Source organism: Molothrus aeneus, chromosome 4 (genome assembly GCF_037042795.1).
Source record: "Molothrus aeneus isolate 106 chromosome 4, BPBGC_Maene_1.0, whole genome shotgun sequence".
NCBI lineage: Eukaryota > Metazoa > Chordata > Aves > Passeriformes > Icteridae > Molothrus > Molothrus aeneus.
The window spans coordinates 67002081-67026997 of record NC_089649.1 but is presented as its reverse complement, the minus strand read 5'-3'; the positions used below and the strand labels follow the sequence as shown (position 1 = coordinate 67026997).

At 39.0% G+C, this 24917-nt stretch overlaps 1 protein-coding gene across 5 annotated transcripts in view; it reads right to left on the bottom strand.

The window, feature by feature from the left end:
• The window catches only part of CTBP1 (C-terminal binding protein 1), a 234128-nt gene that overhangs the window by 8329 nt on the left and 200882 nt on the right, over positions 1-24917 (bottom strand). For all 5 annotated transcript variants that reach the window (XM_066548746.1, XM_066548745.1, XM_066548749.1 and 2 more), the window contains 5 exons: positions 19137-19281; positions 15118-15324; positions 8865-9079; positions 4882-5012; positions 2653-2780 (listed from right to left, as the gene is read on the bottom strand). In XM_066548746.1, the coding sequence (XP_066404843.1) occupies positions 2653-2780; positions 4882-5012; positions 8865-9079; positions 15118-15324; positions 19137-19281 (826 nt within the window). The remainder of the gene's footprint in view (positions 1-2652; positions 2781-4881; positions 5013-8864; positions 9080-15117; positions 15325-19136; positions 19282-24917) is intronic.

Sequence of the window (24917 nt, the reverse complement as noted above, 5' to 3'; positions counted from 1 at the left end):
CATTCCTACAAAAAATGAAAATACACCAGAATTTCCTTTCTTCACTTCTTCAAAACCCTTCCTTAACCTCTGAAGTACAACTGAAGCTTTAAGATTGGAAAATCTGTCAACCTGAATCCTCAATTCAGCACTGGACAAGCCTGTGACTATCTTCAGCCCTGCTACAAATGGCATGAGCAGGTCCAACACAGATTTTTTTCATAGCAATAGTAAAGTTTCCACCTATTTTAAATGGAGAGAGATCAACTGGAGCATGTGTTTTTTCTGACATCTGTTTTAATGTGTCTTCACTGAAGTTCAATCTTAGAGTGCATTTGCACAAAGGGGCAGAAAGAGGTAATTATGAGTCCACCCCTGCCACTGCTGGCAATGGTACTCCAGAAACCCTTTCAAAAACTGACCATGCTCCATCATTAAAGAACTCAGCCTTCTGTCTCCAGCTCCTACTGGAAATCTGATTAAGGACTTCACTATCTCTGCCTGCTCTTTCTATCCACCAGCCTGGCCACAATGGGGCTGTAAAAAAGCCTTTTCACAGAACTGCTTTTTGTGGAATGGATACCATCAAATAGGGTTACTCCATGACTTCAGCTGATGTCCCTGAACCTGTCACGTCTCCTGTGCACAACCTGAAAGGGCTTTTAGCTCAGGACTGAACAAGGTGAGCTACATGCCCCATTACAGGTGAGCCACCTAGAAATCATCTTCAAAATGTAGCTGTAATATACATCCACCTAAACTTCTGCCAGAACTGTCCACAAATTTAAACAGTATCTTCTTCTAATCCTGTCTTCCTCTTTGCCCACCTCATTCTTCATTTTGCTAACCTCTGTAGGCATGTTCTACTAGTCTCCCCTCAAAACCTAGTAGTATTTTTTTTTATTTTAAACTTCTAATGATCTTTTCACTTGCCATGCTTGCCTATCTCTTATATCCATTCCAGTGGTCCTCCTTCTTCATACTTGGAATGCTTCTGAGTTTATAAATATATTTCAAGGTATTTAATCTCTTGCTGATTATTTCTGTTTTACACATCACAACATCATTGACTTTTAAGTAACAGCAGAAACACTTAACATTTTTATTGTCAGATGGTAGTCACAGCCTTCATTCCTACATTTCACACCTTTTTCCAATTATTCTCCCTCTCTATGCCCTCTCTTTGTGCTCCCCTATGGATTTCACATATCCAGCTTTATCCCACATTTCCTGTATCTTTCCTACATTTGTTTCACTGCAATTCAATGTCATTCTCACCTCCTTAATGCTGGTCTCAGTTTGATCTTACTAAAAACCATATGCAAACACTGAAGTGCTGACAGCTTTGATACAAATCAATGATCCAGATCGCTGAGAGCACCATCACACACTTGAAGGAACTGTGGGTCTGCCTTCCTAGGGACATATGCTTGGGCTACTGCACAAATTTAACATAAAACTAGCTCTGGATAGCTGGCTCTTCTTTACTTTCAGACAATAGCCTAATTAATGCTGATTTGCACATCAGTCCTCCCTCATGCAGGTATCAGATGCTGGTTTGTGCAATCTCTCCCAGAGCTATCGGGGAGCAGGCAACAGTTACTGAACACCCTGACAAACAAACTAATGTACCACTGGAGATCTGGAGTACAGCCACAAGCACCAATTCCAGGAAAAGGATGGTCAGGCTCCTCAGGTCACCTCTAAAACAGAGTGGAATCATCCAGTAAAGGACAATTCAGCTCAGGAGTTTAAGAGGTGTCTTTAATTAGCATCCAGAAGAGAATCTTCTTTCTGCACAGGCTATAAATGAAACTAAATTGTCTGGCCTCTCTAGGCACAAGGCAGAGGGACGGCTACTGGCAGTGCTTTTTGTGTAACAGAGCAATGTGTTGGCACTGAACTACTCTCAAGGTGACACAGATGGCCCTGCATGTCTGCAGAGCATTCAGACACTATTGCCAAGGGGGACACAGCAAAGTCCAACTAAAGGGAAAACATTAGTGCTTAATGAATCATTTTCCAGTATGAAAATCCTTCCTTTTATTTTAGGCTACAAGGGATTCAAACCCATGCCAAATGGCTCAGTCCTCTCATTTTATTTATTAGCAGTGCATGTTTGAGACGTAGCTGTTTTCTCTTATGTGAGCAGTTTACAATTACATGGCAGTTATATAACAAAGACACTCTGCCCTTTAAAATGCCAGACTTCTTTAGCAAGGCTTTGAAGAGGGGAACATCTAAAATAGAACCTCCCAACAAAATACTGCAAACTTTACGTAGAGAACTGCTCATGACAAGTATAAAGGAGACTCTAGGAAAAGCTAAGGAAGATACCAGCAATACCAGGAGGACTTGCAAATCCATCAATGGGTAATAGTTATTTGCAACAAAGAAAAAAGCAGATGACTTTTCACAAACAAATACATTTGCTTTACATGAAAAAATTCTGCAATACCTGCCTTCCCTTTGTAATTGCAAAGGACCTCCAAAATTACTTGTTCCAATTCTGAGAACAGACTTAGTGAGCATTTGCTGATTCCTGAGTTCCACTCACTAGAAACAAAACCCAAGGCTGCTGCTTTTAGGCATCTTTCAAGCCTGGAGAAATAGGTTTGTTAACAAGAACTACACGCTGAAGGAGCTAATAAGAACAGCAATGTGAGTCAGTACCTGTGATCGCCCTCCGGATCTCTCGTGCTGCTTCCTCCCGCATCTCAATGGAGGCTTGTTCACTGTACCAGGCTGCATGTGGGGTACAGATCAGGTTTGGTGCATCCTTCAAGGGGCCCTGACTAAAGCTAAATGAAAATTTAAAACAAGATCAAATGACAAAAAAATATTGGGGGGGCAAGGGGAAAAGCAAGGTGGGCAATCCAGATGGATTTGTACATACACAGATTAATTTCTACAACACAAAAGAATTGCATTTCCATTCCTTATTGAGTTTGTTTTTAATTCTGTTAATTTAATGTACTATTTAGGGTATAAATAAACAACAATCACTTTTTATAGACTCAAAGGGTGGAACTTAAGTATAGCAGCAACATTAGCTTCTGTCCAATGCACTTACTGTAACTACAGTCACTGCCACTCCAGTTCTGGGGCAGAAATGCATAAAGGAAAACCCAAATTAATTTAGGATGTCATTCCATTTGTCTAGGTCATCACAATTTTACTTCTATTGCATTAACTAACAAAGCTCTTATCTTCCTGTCAGTATGACATCTAATCATTGAAAGAAAAAAACTTACAATTATTTCCAAATCAGAAGTGTGTCCATCAGCAGTCTCAATGCCTTTTGGATAATTCAGGGTTTTTTCTTTTATTTTTAACTATCTTTTCTTTCCCATTCCTTTATAGAAACTCCACAATAAGAAGGAAATTTACAGATTGTTTTTTAGGGAAAGCAATGAATCTGTGTAAAAGTGTTATCACAGATACAAAGTAGAGAAACTGAAAATAATGGAAACTTGCTCCTCCCTACTCATTTCCAGTTTTAATAATCTTGCAGTCAACTGTAACAGGAGAGCAAATTTTTAAGACAAAAGCATGCTTTCAAGGTTGGTCATAACTCATAAAATGATATATTTCATCTGTAGTTCAATAAACATCAAAATATCTGGCAAAACTCTTGAATAAAGAGAGCATGCTGCAATCAGATAGACATGCAGCACTGAAGCCAAAGGAAACTGTGGCTGTAATCCTGCAGCTGAATCTCTGCACATGGCATCTCCATGCAGGAAATGGGGCTCCCCAGAGGTGTAGTGGGCTGCTTGTGCAGATCCCAGACAGCAACTGGGAAAAATGTATGGAGCTGCAAGTCCCCTGAGCTGCTACACTCTGGCTTTGCACAGCACTACTGCATTGCAATGACTACCTTTAGGAGTAAATGAATCCAGGGTATGCATAAATAAAATTAACTATTTGTGATGTGGCATCATGCCTCAGCAGATATAAAAATTCTGACTAAAATGATATTAATTCTATTTTTTCAAAGGTTTTATTTCCCCCTCAAGCTGGAATGAGAGATACTGTCCTCTCTCCAGTCTTTGCAACCTGCCCTGAATCTGTTCTTCTTCAAAAACTTATGTGGATTGTTCCAGTTAAAAATAACAATTTTCCCTGCCCAGCCTGAAAAAGTCTTGTCACATGCAAGGACCAAGCCACAGCAGTCTGTTCTCAAGCCTCAAGGACATATGAAATAGGCTCATTTTGATGAGGAGTGCTGATATCTCAATGCCAATGCCACTGAGGGGAGTGGTGCATTACTGCCTGAAACTCTGGACTTAGTAATTCAAAAACTCAGGCTTGTGCTACCAGCCCTGCTACTGACAGCAGAGTTACTACTCCCCTTATAAAGGGTAAAACAAAACAAAACCTGCACTCTGACAGCCTTCCTGAACCTTTTTTTGCAACCTCTCACACACTTATGGCTTTCCTGCAGAGGCAATCTGGACAAATATATTTTCCTTCAGAAAGATGTCATAAAGCACCTCTCACACCACATCTCAACTCTTGCCTTTGAAAGACCCTGTTCAGGCATCATTTGCCTCCAGAGCTGCATCAGTGGCAAAGGTGCACTCTCCTCAAAGCCATGGCCAGGATTTGAACTCAGGTTCCTGATATTTCTACTAAATAAACCCACTGGTTTTGTTTTTATTTTTCTTTTTAAGGAATTAAATCTTGGATGTCACTTTTTTCACCTCTAACCACATACACAAACTCCATCTATATTTGCATTAGTCCAGTGCTGCACAGATTCATGTTGCTTTGCTAAGGAATATTTAGCTACTAAATGAACAGAAAACTCAATTTACTTGTTGCTGTTGATTGTATCATGCACTAAGACTTAAAAATAAGAAAGTGAACAAAATAAAAAGAAAAGAAAAGGAAAAGCACCTGAATGGTTCTGACTCATGTACATCTAAGGCTGCCCCTCGTATCCTTCCTTCCTTCAGGGCCTGTGCAAGTGCTTTTTCGTCTACTAACCCACCTCGAGCTGTGTTGACCAGGAAAGCCCCTTGTCTCATCTAGGGAAAGTTAAAAACAAGAATGATGAAATAAAAATAAATGAAATAAAATCGTTGTGGCATTATTTTTTTACTCAAAAGAAGCATCCATTACAACAAAGGCTATTCAGCTGGTTTAAACTGTAACAGTTGTCTTCCCTTTCCATTGGAAAGTACCATCAAATGTGATGCTTCCAACATAAAATGCTATTTCACAGCACTTAATAATCTTTTGTTTCTTGTAAGTAGTGTCTTTTAATAGAAGCCTTGTTTCAGATATTGTGCAGTAACATGATCAAAAGATACAACTGTGCATATGAAAGTGACAGATCATTTTATGCCTTTTTATTTCACTGTGAAATTGCATGAGACAGAAACTACAGCACATTCTTAAACAAATTCATATTTTGTGGCTTTCAACTTTCACACAAATAAAAGCCTACATGAATTTTTCAGAAAAATCAATGCTTTTGGATTTTCAAACACTTTTCCCTTTAGTTGCCAAAACACAGTAGATGTATGCATTATTTATTTTTGTTACTTCAGCTTCCTCCTCCCCTGTGAGACTTTTCAAATAAAGGTCTAAAGAATCCTTCTATTATTCAATTAAAAGGCATGAAAATGAATTTGGTTGAGAACGCCGTGTGCCCAGGAGAGAAGCTGTGCTGTGCATTGTGCAGATTAGCATTGCAGATGACACTACCATCAGTATGGGGAGAACTACAACAATTTACACCATAATACATCCACAACTTGAAAACAAAGTGGCAGTTTAAATAAGAGAAATGGTACTAAAATAAACATAAATTACAACATCCTGCTTCCAGCCACCCTGGTATTTCATCTTTGACAGATGTCTCAAACACCTGTGTGCATGAAGGAAAGCACATGAAGGGCAGAAATCATGGTGAAGATGAAAAATTGAAATCTCGTTTTGTACTGACTCCATCTCTCAACATAAAAATAAGCAAACCCCAGCATTCTGACACCAACTCACCTTCATGAAACCTACACATCAGACTAAACCTTAGGTAAATGGACCCTTACACTCAAATACTGACCCAAAATGCCAAATTCATCAACAACAACGAGGTTTGAATAAGTCAGTTTTGGTTGTTTTTTTTAAATGAGGTCATACAGAATATAAATATGCACATGCTTGCAGTGTTTTATAAAGAAAAAACCCACCATATTTTACTGGCCAACTCTCTGGGTTTAATGTGGCCCTGCCTCTCTCCATTTGCAGACTCCTGGGCCTACAGGAGATCCATCACACAGCAAAACCAAACTCCACTTACAGGAGCAGAACAAAAGGATGCTTCTCTCAGCTTTATGTAATTAATTTGGGAATCAGAACAGCAAAGAAACTGGGGGAGGATCTTAAGCTGGTCTGGTAACAAGAGATTCCTTATGGGAACAATCACTGCACCTCCAGTTCCTGGGTCAGTTGTAGGAACTGTACCAAAATCAGCAGAGGTGGGCTCACCCAAGAGCCACTCACAGCTGTGCAGACTCACCATAAAGGCTCGTGGGAGTTCATATACCCTTCCCATTTCTGGGCAAACTGGTAATTTGAGTTGTAAGTACAGCTTGGTGTATTCACAGGCCCTCTGAAGGACATGAACATTTTACTTAAAGTGAACCCTGCTAAAATCTTCTGTCCAATCTGTCCAACAACCTTGCTTGAGTTTTCATTTTAGGACTATTTACAAAACTCCAGAACCAGCACTAAGACACATTCAAATCAAACAGAACATGTCTGCATAAATGCATTCTAGAGGGAATGAATTATGTGACTCATGATAAACTGTCAGGGTGGATGCAGCTGAGATGATCCTTAACAATGGGTGGAAGCTTGAAAGAGCTTCACAGCTGGAACTGCTGACGTCTGTTAAATTCACCTACACTGAACCTGCAGAACTGCTTTATAAAAGCATTGTGTTTAAACTGCAGTTTTTTCTCAAATCTGTGTAACTAAAGATGACCTCAGTCTCTTAAGAGCACAAGTTCATTGAAACACTTCTCTGAGCTACTCTGGGACTCCAAGGACAAGCAGGATGGCTTTACAGAATAATGATTAATTCACTAGAGAAGTTACTTAAGAGAAGACAGGCACCAAATTTTCAAAGACACTTGAAGTGTATGTCATTTCAGACTCCACAAAATTCAGGGTGAGACTTCAGTGAAATGAGATGCACCATACTTCTCTGTACTTTGTTTAAAAACTGGTTATGACACGAGCATGCAGAATTGGTCAAAAATGGTATGCAATGCTCTCTAGAAATTCTAGGCCAACTCCAACATCTGTCAGCCTAAATCAGAATATGCTGTACACAGACTATGCAGTCAGAGGGCTTACAATTTCATGGGTTTCACATCCACTTTACTATCCAGACTGCCTCACCCAAACTCCTACCCAAAGCAAGAAGTATCATCTAGCACTTTAATTAATCCTTGCTTTGATCATGAAGGATAACAAATAGGAAGATAAATGCTTACTTAAGACACTTTCCAGCGCAGAGGTTATTACAGGCATTTAATTTCAGATGGCATTACTCAGTTTTAACATGTTTTCCTTTGTTCGTTTCTCTGATTAATGTGCTATGCCTTCTCCAAAGCTCAAGACATTTCTCTGCCTCCACTCAAACTTCCTGTGGTAAACTGGCCCCAGTTTCACAATTGCTGTATAATAAAGTGGCCAATGCTCAGTGGTCCCATGGAATTCAGTGTGATGCTTTTTGGTTTGATGTCTGCTTGGAAAGACATCTCACCATATAATACCCACTGAATGTACCCAGCCATACAGCAGAAGACAATATTCAAGGCAGGGTGAGAGAGCTCTGGTTTCTTTGGTTTCATTTTAAGCTTCTTAATTTTTTAGAGTTTTAAATCCCAAATCCTGATTTTATGTTGTGATGGATTTGCAAAATCCCTGAACCCTCAAATCAAGAAGTGTGTTGTACTGTCAGTTTTCTGCCATGATCCTACATGACTGTGGAACATGTTCAGTACGTTCTGAAGTTCAAGAGTAGCAGGTACAAAATATTTCTCAGAAGACAAGCAATGATTTTACTGCAGAAGAGCACTACTGTCATTGTTACCAACACATAAAACCACAATATATACATATATATATATAAAGAACAGCCAAATCAACTGTTCTATCTTAGGGTTTCTTTCCTCTACATTGCCTTCATTCTTATGAATCAGTGTTTTACTTCTGGCTGTTACCTACACTAAAGCTGGAGTCAAACTTTTTCATTAAGTGTCTGGCTTCTATTATCAAATTTTTCAACATTGGAGCAGTTACTACACCCAGATCTTGAAATTATTTTATTATTTTGCGTTTTACCTACAACTTTATGGAGAAGTTGGTACTAATTCCAAGAAACATTATTTTTCCCAATAATGCAATGCTGTAAATGAGCTCCATCCTTGAAGTGCTCTGTGAGCATCGGGACTGAGCACAGGGGGGAGCCATTTAGTCATAATCCTTAAATTGCATCAAAGGAACTCAAACTGAGGGACAACAGTGAAAGGCAGAATTGCTACCTGAAAATACACATGTAGAGGAAGGAGCTACTACAAGACACAGAAAAAGTGCTTTTACATCAATGCCACTTCATTAAATTTCAGTGATATTAAGAAGAGCAAATTATTTCCACAAATGCAATGTTACTGAGCCAAAAAGACAGTAAAAGCAACAATACATAAACAACCAGCTAGTTCCTAATCAATTATAGACCTGTTTGATCTTAGAGCAGCAGAAGAGAAAGATTTCTATCAAATGAGACTCTACCTATTTACAGAAATAAATGCTATACAGAGTTGGCAACCAGCACTGGTGTGGAGGGCACCCACAGAGATTATTACCTGCTTTATGGTGAAGTCATTAATAAGATGATGATTGTGTTCATTCAAGTTGCAGTGCAGGGTAACACAGTCACTGTGGAACAGCAGGTCCTGCAAAGTGCTCACCCGCTGCAGTCCCAGAGCACGCTCCATGCCATCCGAGAGGTATGGGTCATAGAAAATCACACTGAAGCCAAAGGCTTTGGCACGGAGAGCTACTGCTTGCCCAACACGCCCTGGAACAAGATAAACACGCCATGAGAGCAGATGTGAAGCAGCTGGTGGGTGTAAGGTGGCCTCCTCCTGCCCAATGGGAACCCTTGTACCAAACCCTAATGCTGTGTGCAGCAACTGCAAGGGCAGAAAAGGGAGGAGTCTCCCATCCCACTCAGAATCATCACTGGGACCAGAAATGGTACATCTGGGCTGTTTGACACTGCCTTGAAACAAAGCAGGAGGTTTGCACCTTTTGTCACCAGATCTGTGAAATGCCAGAAGATGTCACATAATCTGCAATAATCTGCAATGCAAGGCTTGCCTGCTGGGCCCATTTATGGCAAAACACCACTGCCAGTGAGCACATCCTGCCAAGGGCTTATCCTTACCCATGTCAAACCAGCTGGCTTTAATAAAAAGCTATAAAATTAATCCTCCAAAATGGGTGCAATAACAGACAATTTGTTTAATCTGAAGCGCAACCATTCTCAATACACGGAATCACCTTTCTGGTATTGTCTTGCATTTTGAGTAATATCCAGCATTAAAATGCCCAGAAGAATCCTGTCTTCTAAGGCTTTAAAATAAATTTTATTCAGCTACCTGAATGATAAATAAAAACAGTTGATCATATAGCAACTAATTAAGAGGACTGCAGTCCCACTTGGAATTGACACTGAACTTTGCTTTTTTGCTCCTCTTCTCTTACTGTCAGATTTGAGAGCTGTGCCCAGAAGTGCTGTATGGGCATGACTTCACCCCACATGTACCAGGAGGTGTGTACTTCCCTTTGACACACTACCAGTAAACAGAGAGGGGAAAAAAACTCTGAGTACATCTCATGAGTTACAGGCATTTTGAAGAGTGAGAACTAACACACTTTTCAAGTTAGAAGTTTACAGACCAGATATCCACATTGGAATACTACAAATGTTGGATAAAGATGTTTCAAAAGCATCACTTGACACACCATAATAACAATGCCTAATTTGAAAAAAAAACCCAAAAAAAGTCAACAAATTTTCCTTTGCAATGTCTAAGTTTGTTCAAAAAAGCATCAAATCAATCCAGGGAAATCCCATCTCTTTCCAATTGTGCTTGAAGGGATTTCCCTCTGCTTTTCAGTTTCTCTTTGAATAAACTTCAGAAGCCACAGAAGAAAGGTTTTTGCTGATCACTTAATGTGAACACAGCAATTCTGCAGTGCTTAGTGACAGATGTGCTTGGAATATTAAACAGTATATCAATCTGACAGGGGCTGTCTGCTTTTCTGTGGGGACACCAGGTTAGAATCCTCCTCAAAATCTTTCATTTCAACACTTGCATGCATGTTATTTGTTTGCTTTCCAGGCTATTTTTATAAATTTGAATTAGACAATTTTCAACACAAACACTGTATTGTTTCCAAATTTTGGCATGTTCACAGCTCAAGGGATCAGTCACACAACTGTAAATATTTTTCATTTTTTTTTTAACAAAGCATATAACTGTTACTCCAGCTCCATTCATTTTCACATGCAACATTCTGTCATTTGTTCTTTTTTTTTTACACTCTTTACAACACTAATACCTGAGGGGATTCACAACAGCAACATCTCTTACAACAGCCTCTCCAGTTAAAGCTACACTTCATTCACCCTACCCGGGCTAATAAACCAAAGCCTTCTTCAATGGGCACAGAAGTTTCCTTCAGAAACACTAGGGAATCACATCTCTATTTCTAATCAGAATTATCCTATTTACAAATATTTTATGGGATAGAATTCTTCTGCAATTGACAATTCATATTTAGTCTTAGTCATTAAACAAGTACACAACTGGACACAAGGAATTTGCCAATTTTTTTTTTAAATTACTATCTAACATAGAGAACAACCACAAAACTATGACTTTTTTTCCTTTCCTGAAAACCTTCTATTATATAAGACTCTCCTGGGCACGAGGGGTGGTTCAAAACCTACCTCAACACACTGAGGACAATACAGCACACAAAGCATCCCACCTTTGGGACAACTCTATATTATGAGCATATCAAATTGTTATGAATATTCAAGGCTGCTTTCAGGGAGGGCAAAATCTTAAGCTCAAAACCTTAATTTATTAGTTGGCAGTGTGAGAAGAATGCAGAAAATGAATGTTACATACAATTGTAAAAAAAGCAGAAAGCAACAAAAGCGTATTTTCAAGGAAATCAAAGTTCTAGCAAGGTCCATTCATCATTTCAGAAGATCTCCTGTTATAGCCTCATCCATTCAACTCCACCACAAGTCTCCCAACTCCCCTCAACCCAAACATCCCAATTTATAGGTGTGTCTGGCCTTGACCCTGCCAATGACCTGATCTGAGGTGACACTACAGCAGCTGCAGGTCAAGGACCCTGCTCAGCCCTTGGGCAATGCACACTCATCCTGTGCTGGTATTGCAAAGTTTTATAAAAAAAATGACCTTGATACCATGGAAATGATGATGATGACCTGCCTGAAGACTTCCATGGAAAGAAAAAGTGCTTTCACTTAGCAGCTCTTTCCTGCCTGTGCAACAGCAGTGGAGAATATGGGTAATTCTTCCTCCTTCTTGGAGAACTCTGAAATGGGGAGAGTGCTGTTCTGTTACATTTCCTGCTGAGCACATTAAGAGAGCCAGTAGGACTGCTAAGAGTAGATCATTTATTGCAGAGTAATACCACCCAACTCTTAAGCCTTATTTACTTATAACACAGGTTAGTAATTTGGCCAAGCATCTAGGTAGGGCAGTGGGACTGTTGGGAGAATAGAGCAGGTGAGGAAAGACAAATTGAGTGATGACATTCACTGTGATGTGGAGACAAATTTATTTAAAAGAATTTCACCTTTCTTGGGTGAGGAAATGCATTAGTCATTAGTCATCAGCATTTCTCACTCAGAAGGAAGGGAAAGGGAGTGCAACTTCACTGCTGTAAAATTATCATTAGAGCAGAACCAGGGCCAGATGTCTATTCATCCAAGTACTTACATGCTGCTGCTCATAAATATTCTTCCTTAAAAAAAACCCCCAAACCCCTATATTTCTAGATACAAGGTGAAAAGGTAGCTTTTTTTGTCTTTTTTAAATGCAGGACTTATTATCCACACTTGTGATGCAGCACTTAAAATGTAGGAGACTGGACAGTAATAAAGATTAAAAGTGACAAAGACAGCTGTTAAATGATGTGATATTATTATTTATGTAAGGCTCAAAGAATCAGACACTTCACAAAGACAGAAAGAGGCACAGGCTGTGCCCTAAGGAGCTCAGGGGCTAACCAAACAACACAACAATGATGGATAGGCTCCAACAAGCACATGAAGGAGGCATTATGCTGTTGAGTCTCTGCTTATCTTCAAGCTCAATACAAGCAGAGGATGAGAGATGGGGTTAACTTTAAAGGAGGAACACAGAGTAATAGGATTAAGTAGGACAGACCAAGTGTCAAAGCAGGAATATGCATGAGAGGAGGGAAAGAGAGTGGGTGATGGAAAGAAGGCAAGTGAGTCACGAAACTTGGCTAGATGAGTGGATAAGGAAGTGAGTAGCTGAAACTTTGGAGAGACACAGTCATTCCCTAGCACAGAGATAGGCAAGAGCTAGGGTGTTTCTCTTTGGCAAAGAGTAAAGCCCAGGAGCAGATGTTAAGAAGGTCTGCAGTTAGCTGTTGCAGCAGCAGTGATAAATTTAATCAACCCACTGCTGAAGAGACCACGAGTTTTAAGACAAGAACAGAGAAACACAGTTGTGGTTGAGAGGAGATGATCTCAGACACACATTGAGGACAAAGAACAGAAACTGAGACACGACACAGAAACAGAGGAAAGGGCTGAGCAACAGATGATGAGAACTGTTTATTTTGTGTGTAATACATCCACTTCATAGCATCTGGGTGGATCATCACTTCTGACACTGACACGTCTAAATCATAAACTGAGGCAAACTCTACATGTGGGGAGAGGCCACTAGTGAAGAAACACAACCTAAGGACAACAAGTCTTTAGTTGTATGGCATGTTTGAGTCTGAAACTCAGGACAGCTAACCTCTTGCAGTGATCTGTACTAGAAAAGGGTGCACATCACAGCCTAAGTGCCTGAAATGCTCACAGAGAAATTCTGGTACATCTTCTAAGTCTACATTTTTACTCTTCATTAATACATAGATTCAGAAGAGTTTGTTAGAACAGGTCTGACTCAAAGTGTTGGGCCTATTCACACACATGCACAAGAAGGAAGAGTGGAAGTTTTCAAAAGTGACTTTACAATTTAGTATTCTTTGAATATTCTATGGTAGGAAATAGATAGGAACAACAACTACAACAGAGGAGTGCCCTTAAAAATCAGCTTTTACTAGCCTTTTTAGTGTAACATGCACACAAAAGGCTTCCTTTTTAAAACTAAAACCAAAACCTAGCATTTTGTAAAGCTTTATACACACACTGGCAAACTGATTACCCATTTAATCCTCTAAACTTTTCAATCATTGAGAACAAAACCAGCAAAACTCACTTAAGGAAGTCAATGATGAAAGACTTTTTCTTTTTAATCTCAAGTCTGAATTTGTTCAGTAAAAACACCAAACTGAATGACAACAGCACAGATATCTCCAGCAAACGTGCACATTGCACGTGAGCCAAAGCTAAAGTTTCAAAAACCAGGTATGCATTTCCATTCTGGAAACACTGCAGGAAACTATCTATGATTTAGGTACAGATGCTGTGACTGTGAGCACAATAATCATTGTGTGTTTTAATGAGATGCATAATTACATTAGTATAGATTTGAGAAAGCAGCTTCATGACTAACTTCTTAAAAATCATATTTTAAAGGCAATTCTTTGGTTGTGAAGATGGTTCTGGTGTACTGCATGCTCATTTAAATGAGCACTATGTAACACCAGGCTGTTTTCAGTTTCCAAAAGTAAGAGTTTGAGGCTGGAGTTACTTGACAGCAATGTGTCACTGGAGCAGTCATTTAAATATGATGCCTTGTTGTCAAAATCATATTACTAATTCCTGTGGATGAATAGCACAGCAATTACATCCACAGTCTATCAGATCTGTGTAGAGACAAGCACATGACTGAATAATTTTTATATAGAAACCGACTTGCTTGTTTTTCTTCTCTACTTCTGTAACAGACAGTAATTAATTCATCTCTAGCAAGCCTGTCCATCTGTTGGATGCTGAAAAACATTTAGGGTCACTCAGAGAGGTAAGTAGGTGATTTTATTAGGTCTGGAAACATTTCAAAATTTCTTGCATATATTCCTCCTCTCATTAGAGTTGAAATACAATTTCAGATCCAGCTCAATCAAATGCACACAATAACTGCTCTGCAGGGTGTTACTGAAGCAAAGACTTTTTAGTTATGTAAAAAACTGAAAAAGGAATAAAGTCCAAACAAAACCAGATATGAAAATGGATAAGGGATAAAACATACATGTAACAGGGCTGAAGTAGGAGGATTCTTGTCCTGGAAAAGGGAAGTGACAGTGTCTCCTCTTACAAGTAGGCAATATGGCAACAGAAACATGTTGTCATCTTATTGCAGGGGTTCCATACTGTTGTCTCCTTATCACAAAAGTTCCACACCTTCTTGGTGTTTCTCATGGGCAGCTCCCCAGAGCACTGACTCCTTCTTCTTCACAAAGCACCCAACTGACTCCAGTTCCCTTCTCACCCAGCCACCCCACTCTTTTATAGCACTCTTCTTCTCATTGCTTACAGCTGTGGCCTGTTAAAGTGAGCCCTGCTCCTAATCTTTGATAATTGGCCCAGCTGCCAACTCCTTAGGGGTAAGATTACTTTCTAGACTACCTTTATTTTCTTATATTCTATCCCCATACAAAAAAAACATACAGAAACTCAAAGAATTGAGAGAACATTAAAATGAGTTTTCTGAGGAAAAGGGAGAACATTTGAGTTCTATAATCTACAGGAATAAATGCTTGACATGGAGTGAACAAATGTTCCATTTTTACAGCTTCAATCTTCACTTTTTTTTTAAGCAATGGGCAGCAAAGAGCATGAAACCACGTACGAGGACAACATACCTAATCCAATAATGCCCAAGGTCTCCCCTCGGATGCGGGCAGCTCCCGAGGCCACCTCCCGGATCTGCTCCACGCTCTGGACCCTGGTGCCCTCGCGCAGGGCCTGGTGCAGCCAGGTGGTTCTCCTGTACAGGTTCAGGATGTGGCACATGGTGGAATCTGCGGTTTCCTCCACGGAGGCGGCTGGCACGTTACACACGGCGATCCCTGCGGGCAGCGGGGAGAGGATGCCAGTTGCCAACAATGCTCAGTTTTTCCATTGAACAGCAATACAGGAGCATGAGGTTTAAAGTCACACCTATTTCAACATGTCTTGCACAAATACTGAGTTTCTGACTGTAATGACAGGCAGAGTACCTGACATAATAGCTGACAACTATGTGCCAACTTATTTCTCTGATTTTTTATTACTAATTATCATGCTTTTATTTATTGCAAACGAAGGCACTGAACCACAGAAGGAAAGCACTGAAGATGTCACATGGTAAGCATTTTACATTTCCACTGAGCTTGGTGTTTTGAATAGCCCAGAGAAACCTGCCTTGCTCTCAACAGTGTGGTCAATGATCACAGTTTAGGTTTAATTGTGAGAATTAGCTTTCCACCACTGGACAAATAACCTCCCAAAAGCTATCTCTGCAAGTTTAAAAAAGGATAAAATAATTTCTAATGACAGCAACTCTTACAGAGCCTTCACAGGATGACTGTTAGTAATTCAGTATAGGTAATCATGATACAGGAAAGGACAATCTGTTATATGTTGCACAGGGGTTTTTAGAATTACAACAAACAACATCCCAGTCCTTTCCTGGTCCCCCACATTAAAGGGAACCCATCTAATCATCAATAGGAAAATGCAAAATCTGCTTCTGCATGACATGCAAAGGTAATGCCAAATAAGTCCATGTTCCTAACAGCTGAGAAGTCACCAGCTGAAACTAACATAACATCAAGCAGCCTAAATTGTTACAGCCACAGAAAACTGTGGAAGGTGGATTATTGATTCAAGACTCACAATAAGCCTATTTTACTTCAAAAAGCAGATGAAGCAACAAGTGATTGTAATTACATGCAACTTATCCCATTCTGCTTTTTACCTTCCAGTACTCAATAGACAGTAGTTAAGCAAAATGCTTGAAAAACTTTGTGTCCTTTTGGACTTGTCTCTCTTCAGTCTTTCCATGTACTGCATGTTCTCTCTCTAATCACCAGCTCCCACCAATGTTTGTGTCTCAGTTCTGCTGACTGAGACAACAAACAGCACACAGTATAATTTCATGGTGGAGAAGAAAAAAAAGTGTTTTGTATCCTAAAAACACCCAAGAACTGTTTTTACTGTTTGGGATTTTACATAACTAGATATTCAGTAAGTCCTCAGCTAATACCAGAGTATCTCAGGAAGCAAAGAAGAAGAATAAACATTCTCTTCAAAACCAGCATCAACAGTAATATGACAAATAATAAGCTCATACTATATTTATCTATGTTTTACATTCAAATGTCTTTATTCTGCTGCCCAGTACTTTTTTACAGCTTTCTCTACATCACTGAAAACCTGCACAGGGAACTTAGAGAACTATTTTTCTTTCCTCTGCTGCAGAGATGAGCCTGTCTGCTGAGTCACTGCCCTTAAGACTTACAAGAAGATATACCAGCATAATTTGCTGGAATATTAATCTTAGCATCCTGCTAACATCAATGGTAGAAGGAAATTCACCATTTTTAAAATGGGGAAAAAAGCTTGACTGGGAGGGAGAGGTGAAAAACTGAAAAATAACATCCCTTTAAGTACCTCATATTAAACACTTGCATTTGTTTATACAAAAAAGTCTTTTTCATGGAGCAACAATGCAGGTTTTAGATGGCAACGTAAATTAAATAAATGTGTCTCCTAATAGCTGCCATCAACAAAATTATGCTTTATAAGGAGCTTAAAGAATTATATTATGTATTTGGGAAGAAGAGCAATATACCTTCTTCCCTAATAGGTTTCCTTAGGAAACTGAGGGAACAAAAGTCAGATAAATTCTCTCCTGAACAGCAGGAATTTATTTTTCTCAATTTTTCTTCAACTCTAAAAGCACTCATTTTTGAAAGGCAGAGACATAGCAAACCACAAAAAGCAGCAAGAGAGAGGCAAGGAAATGAAGAGATATTTCACATGGGAAAAGACAGCACACTCTCATCTCATATCCACTGATCAATGCTCCCTTCCCTTTCCTCCTGCTTTCAGTGATTTTCTGCACAGTTTCAATGCTGAAAATTGCAGGAGTTAACAGACATTACCTGGGCTCCCACTTCACTGGCATCCAGCTACAGTGCAGAAAAAGCATGTTTTATCCAGGAAACACATATTTTCATGCTTTGTAAGAAGATTAAAAGTGCTAATATAAAATAATGCTTAATAGGAAAAGCTGGTAACAACCCAATGTGCCAGCTCTGTGAAAAATAACTGAAAAAGTTACTACAGAATTTCAGGAATATGTTGGACTCTGGTCTAAATCTACATTTCAAATGCAAATCAAAGCCTTTTATAAAGAGCAGATCACTCTCACATTACCTCCTTAAGATTTGTATTACTTACACCAGTTCAACTAATGGAAGGCTCTTTGTCTCAGTAATGTTTCATCCCAGCCACTTCACCCAAACTTAATATTACAATCAGAGATTTTACTGTAATCCCTCTACCATTTACTGGCTTTTGACAGAGTGGACAATAATATTTTGTAAATTAAATGATACACAAACAGGTTGGACCCTCAACTTTATAACTCAGTCTGATCACAAGACAGGAACTGAATGATGAGGAAGGTGGCCATTTAGCATTTCATATGAACAAGAATTTCCCAGATCGGCTGTGTACTCTAGCTTGAAGAATTATGTAGCTGCACATAGTTTGTAACTTGGGTTACAATCCAGCATAGAGACCTGCAGAAGAGACAGCCAGCAAACCTTCAAAGATCTTCCTCTTATCAGGGATTTTCTCCACAAACTGGGCTCCTGACTGGTCTAAGCCTTTGATCTGCACCTACATTTTGGCTTTTGATCTAGGATTTTACCCCAGGCCAATCTCTCCACACACACAGGTTTTCTGAGGCTCACAACACATGTCTGACCGTGGCACCAGTTAAAGCAGGCAAAACACAGCCTTGCACACTTGCAGCCTGACCTTTATAAAACTCAGCAAGGAGTGGTTAAGGCTCTGCCACCAAAACAAGAGGTGAGTTGTTTTTTTACCATTAGCTGATAAACAGACCGCATTACAGCTCCTCACTACATCACTGGGGCTACTGCTAGGACTAAGCACTGCCAGACTGAAATAAATGTTTCCAAGATCTTTCCAGAGCAGAATGGGAAACACGTTGGTCTCCACAATCTTGGAAGGGAAACAAAATCTTTACTCCAAGTGGTAGGACCTGACCTTTAGATTGCAGGTAGGAGATAGTTTAAAATTAAAGTAAGAAAAGCACAGATTAGATAGTTGCTTTTCTTACAGTCAAACATCAAGCACCATCTCTTCATAGTTCCAGTAGCTGAATTTATTCAGAAGCAAAAACCGATTCTCCTATAAAACTGGTATTTCTATTTTATGGACTGGTTTAGTACTAAGTCTCATGCATCATAAATAAGTCTCAGACAGTTGATAATGATCTCATTTTTTATTCAAACAGAAGTAGTATGCCACAGTGATGGAATTATATTTTGTAATTAGATTACAGCAGTAGTAGTTAAAATATACAATTGGGGTAAAAAAGAAAGAGATGAAAAATTATGGCCTTTCTCCTTGGGTTTATACTGAGCAGGCAGATTGTCATCCTGCCACAAAGCTGTTAATATTATCACTTAATTAACTAATGCTAGTATCTCCATAATGAGTTTTATACTCTGATGGGAAAATTATACAGCTTACATATGATGCTAGTATAAAATACACACAAAACATTAATACAAAGATTTAGATGCTATCAGATTTCTAGAGGCAAGTATAAGATGCAAAATAAAGTCTGTAATAGCCATACCTAAATCTCCAGCAGATTTGATGTCAATATTATCAAAACCACTGCCAATTCGGACAATTATTCGAAGCGCTTTAAATTTCTCCAGGTCTTCACGAGTTAAAGTTATAGTGTGATACATCAGGGCACCCACTGCTTCATTTAGTACCTAGAAATAAAATGAAGAAAAAAAAGTTGGTTTTTTTTGCTTCCACAGAATCTCAGTTTGATCTCATACACATATTCTCAAGTATAAAAGACACTAAAAGCATTAAATACAGATTCAGGGGTTTTTTTACAGGTTACTTTTCTAAATATTTCTTGGTAAGTCTCTTTCATCTGAAGTCTCCATTTTAGCATGATGGGATCAGCTTCAAAAGAACTACATGATCTGTACTTGTGCTCTTAATAAGAGGGAAAGCTCTCCTCAATGCCCAGGAAATGCTCTGCAATACCAACCCCAGTACAAGTGCCACTGGACTGCATCTGCACACACAGAGCAAACACTCCCCACAAACAGTGAGTATTTTATGCTTAGGCAGCTGATATTCAGCTTTGAATGGAGCAACAGAGCAGTATCTCTATACAGGCATTCACTGCCCTATTAAACCACTGGACAGAACAGAACAGAAAATATGAACAGAATATACCTGAACAGAAAATACTCAGTGATCACAAACTCCTTCAACAACAGAGACTGAAATTGGTCACTTCACACACAAAACCAAAAGTGTTTGCCCCTCAGTTCACTGACACTGCAAATAAACTCTCACTGACAGAAAACTGGATGTCACATAAATTGGTATTGAGATGCCAAACTTGACATTATCCAGGAAAATCCAAAGCCTCTGAGACATAAGAAATTGCATGAAAGTAAAAATGCTGCAGAAAAAACCTCCAAACTTATGAGAGCACCAAAAAAGCAAAAATAAAAGACAGTCAGAAGCCCCTGACAAATTAAATTATGTTAGAGTGCATCCAACCTACACAACAGCACTTAAAAGGAAGAGGTGTGTATAAGGAGAGGGAGAAGAGAAGGGCTGTGGAGAATGGAGCCAGACCTGCCCCAGCAGTTTTGAATTCTGCTACCCAACAGTGACACTGCACCCCACACAGCTGATATCAATTTATTTTTCAGACAGCTGAAAGTATTTTCCTCTTTATCTGCAAATTGCATGATTTTACTTCTTCAAAATACTTCCCTGTGCTTGCACCTTCAATGCTCTAGCTAATATCCTAATGGTTCTACAAGACACAAAACATGCACAAATCATTTCAGCAGCTAAGCCAGCTGTAATGACTTCAAGAGATTCCTATGACACACTTCACACAGAAGTTCTGCAGAGGCTCTAAATTTCTTGTTCAGACTTTTGAGTCTGGTACATGCACAGATTATGTCATCTGAATTATTTCTGCTCATATGAGCATTTCCTAGTGTAATGCAAGGTCAGTAAAAATAATCAACATACATAATTTTTAAAAAAACCATTGCAGCAAATCAGAGTCTTGCCCACAGAAGATTACAATTGCTGGAACCCAGGATCTGCACAGTGTTTAAAAATACATAAAGAAAAAAATTAAAAGAAAATAAAATCAAACTCCATAAAAAATGAAAGAAAAGCACTTATTACTCAATACTTCACAAAATTATTTATGTTATTTCAACATTGTTTCTGGACTGAGAACTTCAGCTCTAACTCAGATAAAGACCAGATTCCTTTGAGCAGAATTTGCATTTACTAGTAAGAACTGCAAAAAAATTACAAATTACACATCCTTCAAGAATGCAACTACAACATAATTCAAAGACCAGCTGTAGGCTCAGATCTTATAAAATGATTACACACACATACAAAACTCCTTGATTTTAATGGTGCAAACAAGTCCTTTGGAGATTACATCCAGCAGCTCCCAATCAGAAAGACTGCACTCACCAGAATGTGTTACCTTGAGCTGTTACACAGGGCTAATAAAAACCCAACACAGTTTTTGGGTTTGCTTTTCCAGTACCATTACAGCTGGCATGGACCAAGCCTGAGGTATCCTACACAAGAAACAGTCCCTCTTAGGATCAGAAAGCCCACCTAAAATGCCCTTAGGTTATTTCTGCTCCCATTAGACGCTGAAATAAAATTGTTCAAGGATCTCCCAACCTCAGTGATGTGGAAATTTCTTCAAATTCAGTTGCAGCACTTGTTGCTTCAAGCCTCAAGGTCAAGTTATGATATCCTGGCTATCTCCACCAAGCCATGTCCCCTATTCTGTGCTGTATCACTCATTTTCCCCCACCCCTCCCAAGGGTTGTTCAGGATGCCTGTGCTGCAGGAGAAACCATCATCTGTGCAGCTGCCAGATAAGCAGAAACTGAAGCTCAGAAGTTGCAAGGACACACCCCCAAGGCTCTGTGACAGCCAGAGCCTCTCCCAGACTGGAAAAGGCCCATGGTGGGTGTATTTTGGGGATACAGATCTGCCACTGCTTGAAGGACTTCATCCAGCAGGGGTTAAAGCACAGCTGAACTGGCTCAGACATCTGTGTTTTAGTATCAGTGATTCACTTTGGGAAGCAGATTTTCATTTCATAACCATGCATATTTTATTAACTCAGCCAGTCTAGACTGGCATTTGGACTCTAAGAGCACTGGTGTGGACCCATTATGACACATTTTTTGGGTCCATCTAGGTTATGGCTTGGCACTAGGAGGAGACAGAAAAGTACTGGAAAGCTTGGGAATGTGTTCAATAAAAGGGAAAATATTTCCTAGCTATAGCTTAATGCTGACACTAGCCATTTCCACAGGCAGTTATTTACCCATCACATGGGATATGGAACAAGCAAATGCAAGTGACAAATCTCTTAGAATTTCTTTTTAGTGACTGAGCCTCTCCTAGGATTATGGGCTAGTTAGCAAGGAAATCCACTGCTAAAAATGTAATACCCTGCAAGTGTGTTTTGTCACATAATTTGATAATTTAATTATGTTACTGCTTTTTGCTACTGGACATGTGATAGAAATATGCCAAAAAGGCATAAAATGATAGGAGAAAATCTGAAGTTAGAAACATCCAGCACTGGTGAATGTTAATAATGCCATTTAGATTTTAAAAAAACAGTGAAAGTTTCTGTATTTTGGAATTATTTGCATAAATTATATTCTCAGTCATTACATACATTAAATGCAGACAAGGAAGTCTGACAAGTCTTTCAATGAGTAAAATATAACCCTGGAAACTGATATCCAGCATAAATATCAACAATTCCAGACAATGAAATGATCTTTAGAAAAAAAATAACTGTGCATAGAAGTAATTCACTGATGATTTAACAAAGGGGATGGAAGCATTGAGAAAATCAGAGAGAATATGTGATTTTTCTCCATCATTTTCCATAATGAACATAATTTTTAACAAATTCAAGAACAATTTTATTACAAGAAGACCAAACTTGTGAGTGAGATAGCAGGCAAGGCAGAAATTCCAGACCAGCCTGAGTATGTGGCAGACAGACCATGCTCTTTGATGATTTCTTGCAAGGAAAGGCAATGGAAAAACCTGACAGAAAATGAGCAGAGTCAGCTGTGCTCCTCCAACAGCCACTCCTGCTTCCATCACACTGCAACTGTGCCCTCTGGGAAGAGAGGATCCGAGGCAAAAGCTGAAACAGGGGACATGAATTGGGTTCCTTCTGTTACCAAACTATTATGGAGCTCACCTGCCTGATTTCTGTGCCTTCAGACTTCTTCCCAGCTGAAGCTAGAGCTCACTGTTCAAGTCTTTTCCATTCCCTATTCCATGAGCTGACAGCTTTTCCCATCACAGCAGCCTGGACAGGTCTTTCTGCTGTTCTTCATGCTCAAAATGACTACTCTGCTTTCACAACATGCCAGGTCACCAAGGCTCTCAGGGAACAGATGACACAGTAGTAGGAGACACTTCTTTTTCCAAGAATTCAACAAATCCTGAGTACTGATTATCCAAGGTTCAAGTCCTTCTAAATGTTTTCCCCATCTACATTTTTTTTCCTCTTTCTTTCAGTACCACACTATTTTAACCATCATGCTGAACATCACAAAGTCACCACTGTGACACACACATCTCATTACTTGGGGAAGAACTCTGAGCATCTTGCTTACTTTTACAAAAACATAAATCATAACATGCTAAGAACTAAACAGCAAGGCCTTCTCTTCTTGGAGCATCTCAAGACACTTCTAGATTTGACTATGAGAGGCTGATCCCAGACACTCATGGATCAAATCCAGAGCACAGAAACATAACACAGTACATGAAATGCCAAAATACTTTAGTGCAGAGACAAAAAAACCCCTATAAATTACAAGATGAATATGACAAACTCTTCATCTTAAAAACAAAAATCATCACTAGAAAGTGCTGTATTTAATCCAGTTCTAGAAATTACAAAGTGTTGCATTTCTTGGACTTGAAATTTCATGTGTCATCTCTAAAAAAATTATGTTCCAGTGTCACCAACAGACTTGAAATATTTTGCACATTTGGGTGGAACAAATGTACTTTACCAAAACGGAGTAAGCCTTGCCTTATTTAACTTGCAAAAAGCAGCTGCATGTTGAATTTGTAACCAATAGTCTGTCACATGGGGAAGGCTGCAGAGACTCAGAGCTACTCTCAAATCCTCCCTACAACACTGCAAAGGATCCATGTGAAACCAGCACCATTAAAACTAAAAGGAAAAGCCAGCGTGCTCAAGTGGTAATTAGTGGCTCTCCAAAGCTCTGTTATATTGTATTACTTTTTACAAGTTCTTGCTTCTCTTTACAAGCTCTCAGCTCCCTGTTAGGTTCCCATGATCCATGGTGCTGTCAGTAACCCACTTGTTTCATATAAACTTTACTCAGCCAGGATACTCTCTAGTGAGGACCCTAAACATTAATACTTGAGTTTATACTGTCCATAAATACAAGTATAAATATTTTACACAAACATAAACAAAACTTACTTGCAGGCTCCTGAAAACACACTCTCTAAAAGCCTATGTATCCATACAATACATAAACTACATATATATATACACATGTGACATATATATATGATAGTGTATTTCTAGTCTTCTAAAAATTAACATTAAAAATATATATACATACAAATACATACACACAACTGCATAAAAAACCAGTATTATCTACACACAACTTCTTTTTAAATACTATATTGAAGCCAGTCTTTCCAAGCCAGGATTTACTGACCATTACATGCATCTTTAATGACAGAAGTCAATTTGAGAATATAGACTATGAAAACATTTTTACTGCATAAAAGGCTTCAATGAAAAATCTTTAACAGGAGTTCTGTGCTAGTTTGTCTATTAATAGGGCTGAATTGTGTCTATTCATAAGGCTGAATTCAGGTCAAGTCTATCAGACACTACAATGGATTGAACATCTATACCAAAGGATATTATGGAGTTATGGAAGCCACTGGTGACAACCCAACCCAGTTTTCTCCCAAGTCTTTCATAAGGAGTCTGATCCAAAGCCCATTTGGTTTCAGGACATTTACAAGGTTTTAGATCAGCTCTGAGGTGACAACTTACTCCTAACCAGACCTTATTGTTTAGAACAAGGCTGCTTCCTTTCAATCTGTGTTCTTTGAGAATTTAAATCTGATGGAAAACTAAAATGCTTCATCTGCATCATGAATATAAACAGCACTGATGGTGTAAACACAAGCTTTACTGCTAAACAAAGAATTGGAAGCTTGAAAAATTATCTCACTTAACCATTGCTGTAACAGGGACAAATCAAAGAGCTGAACAACAGCACCATCC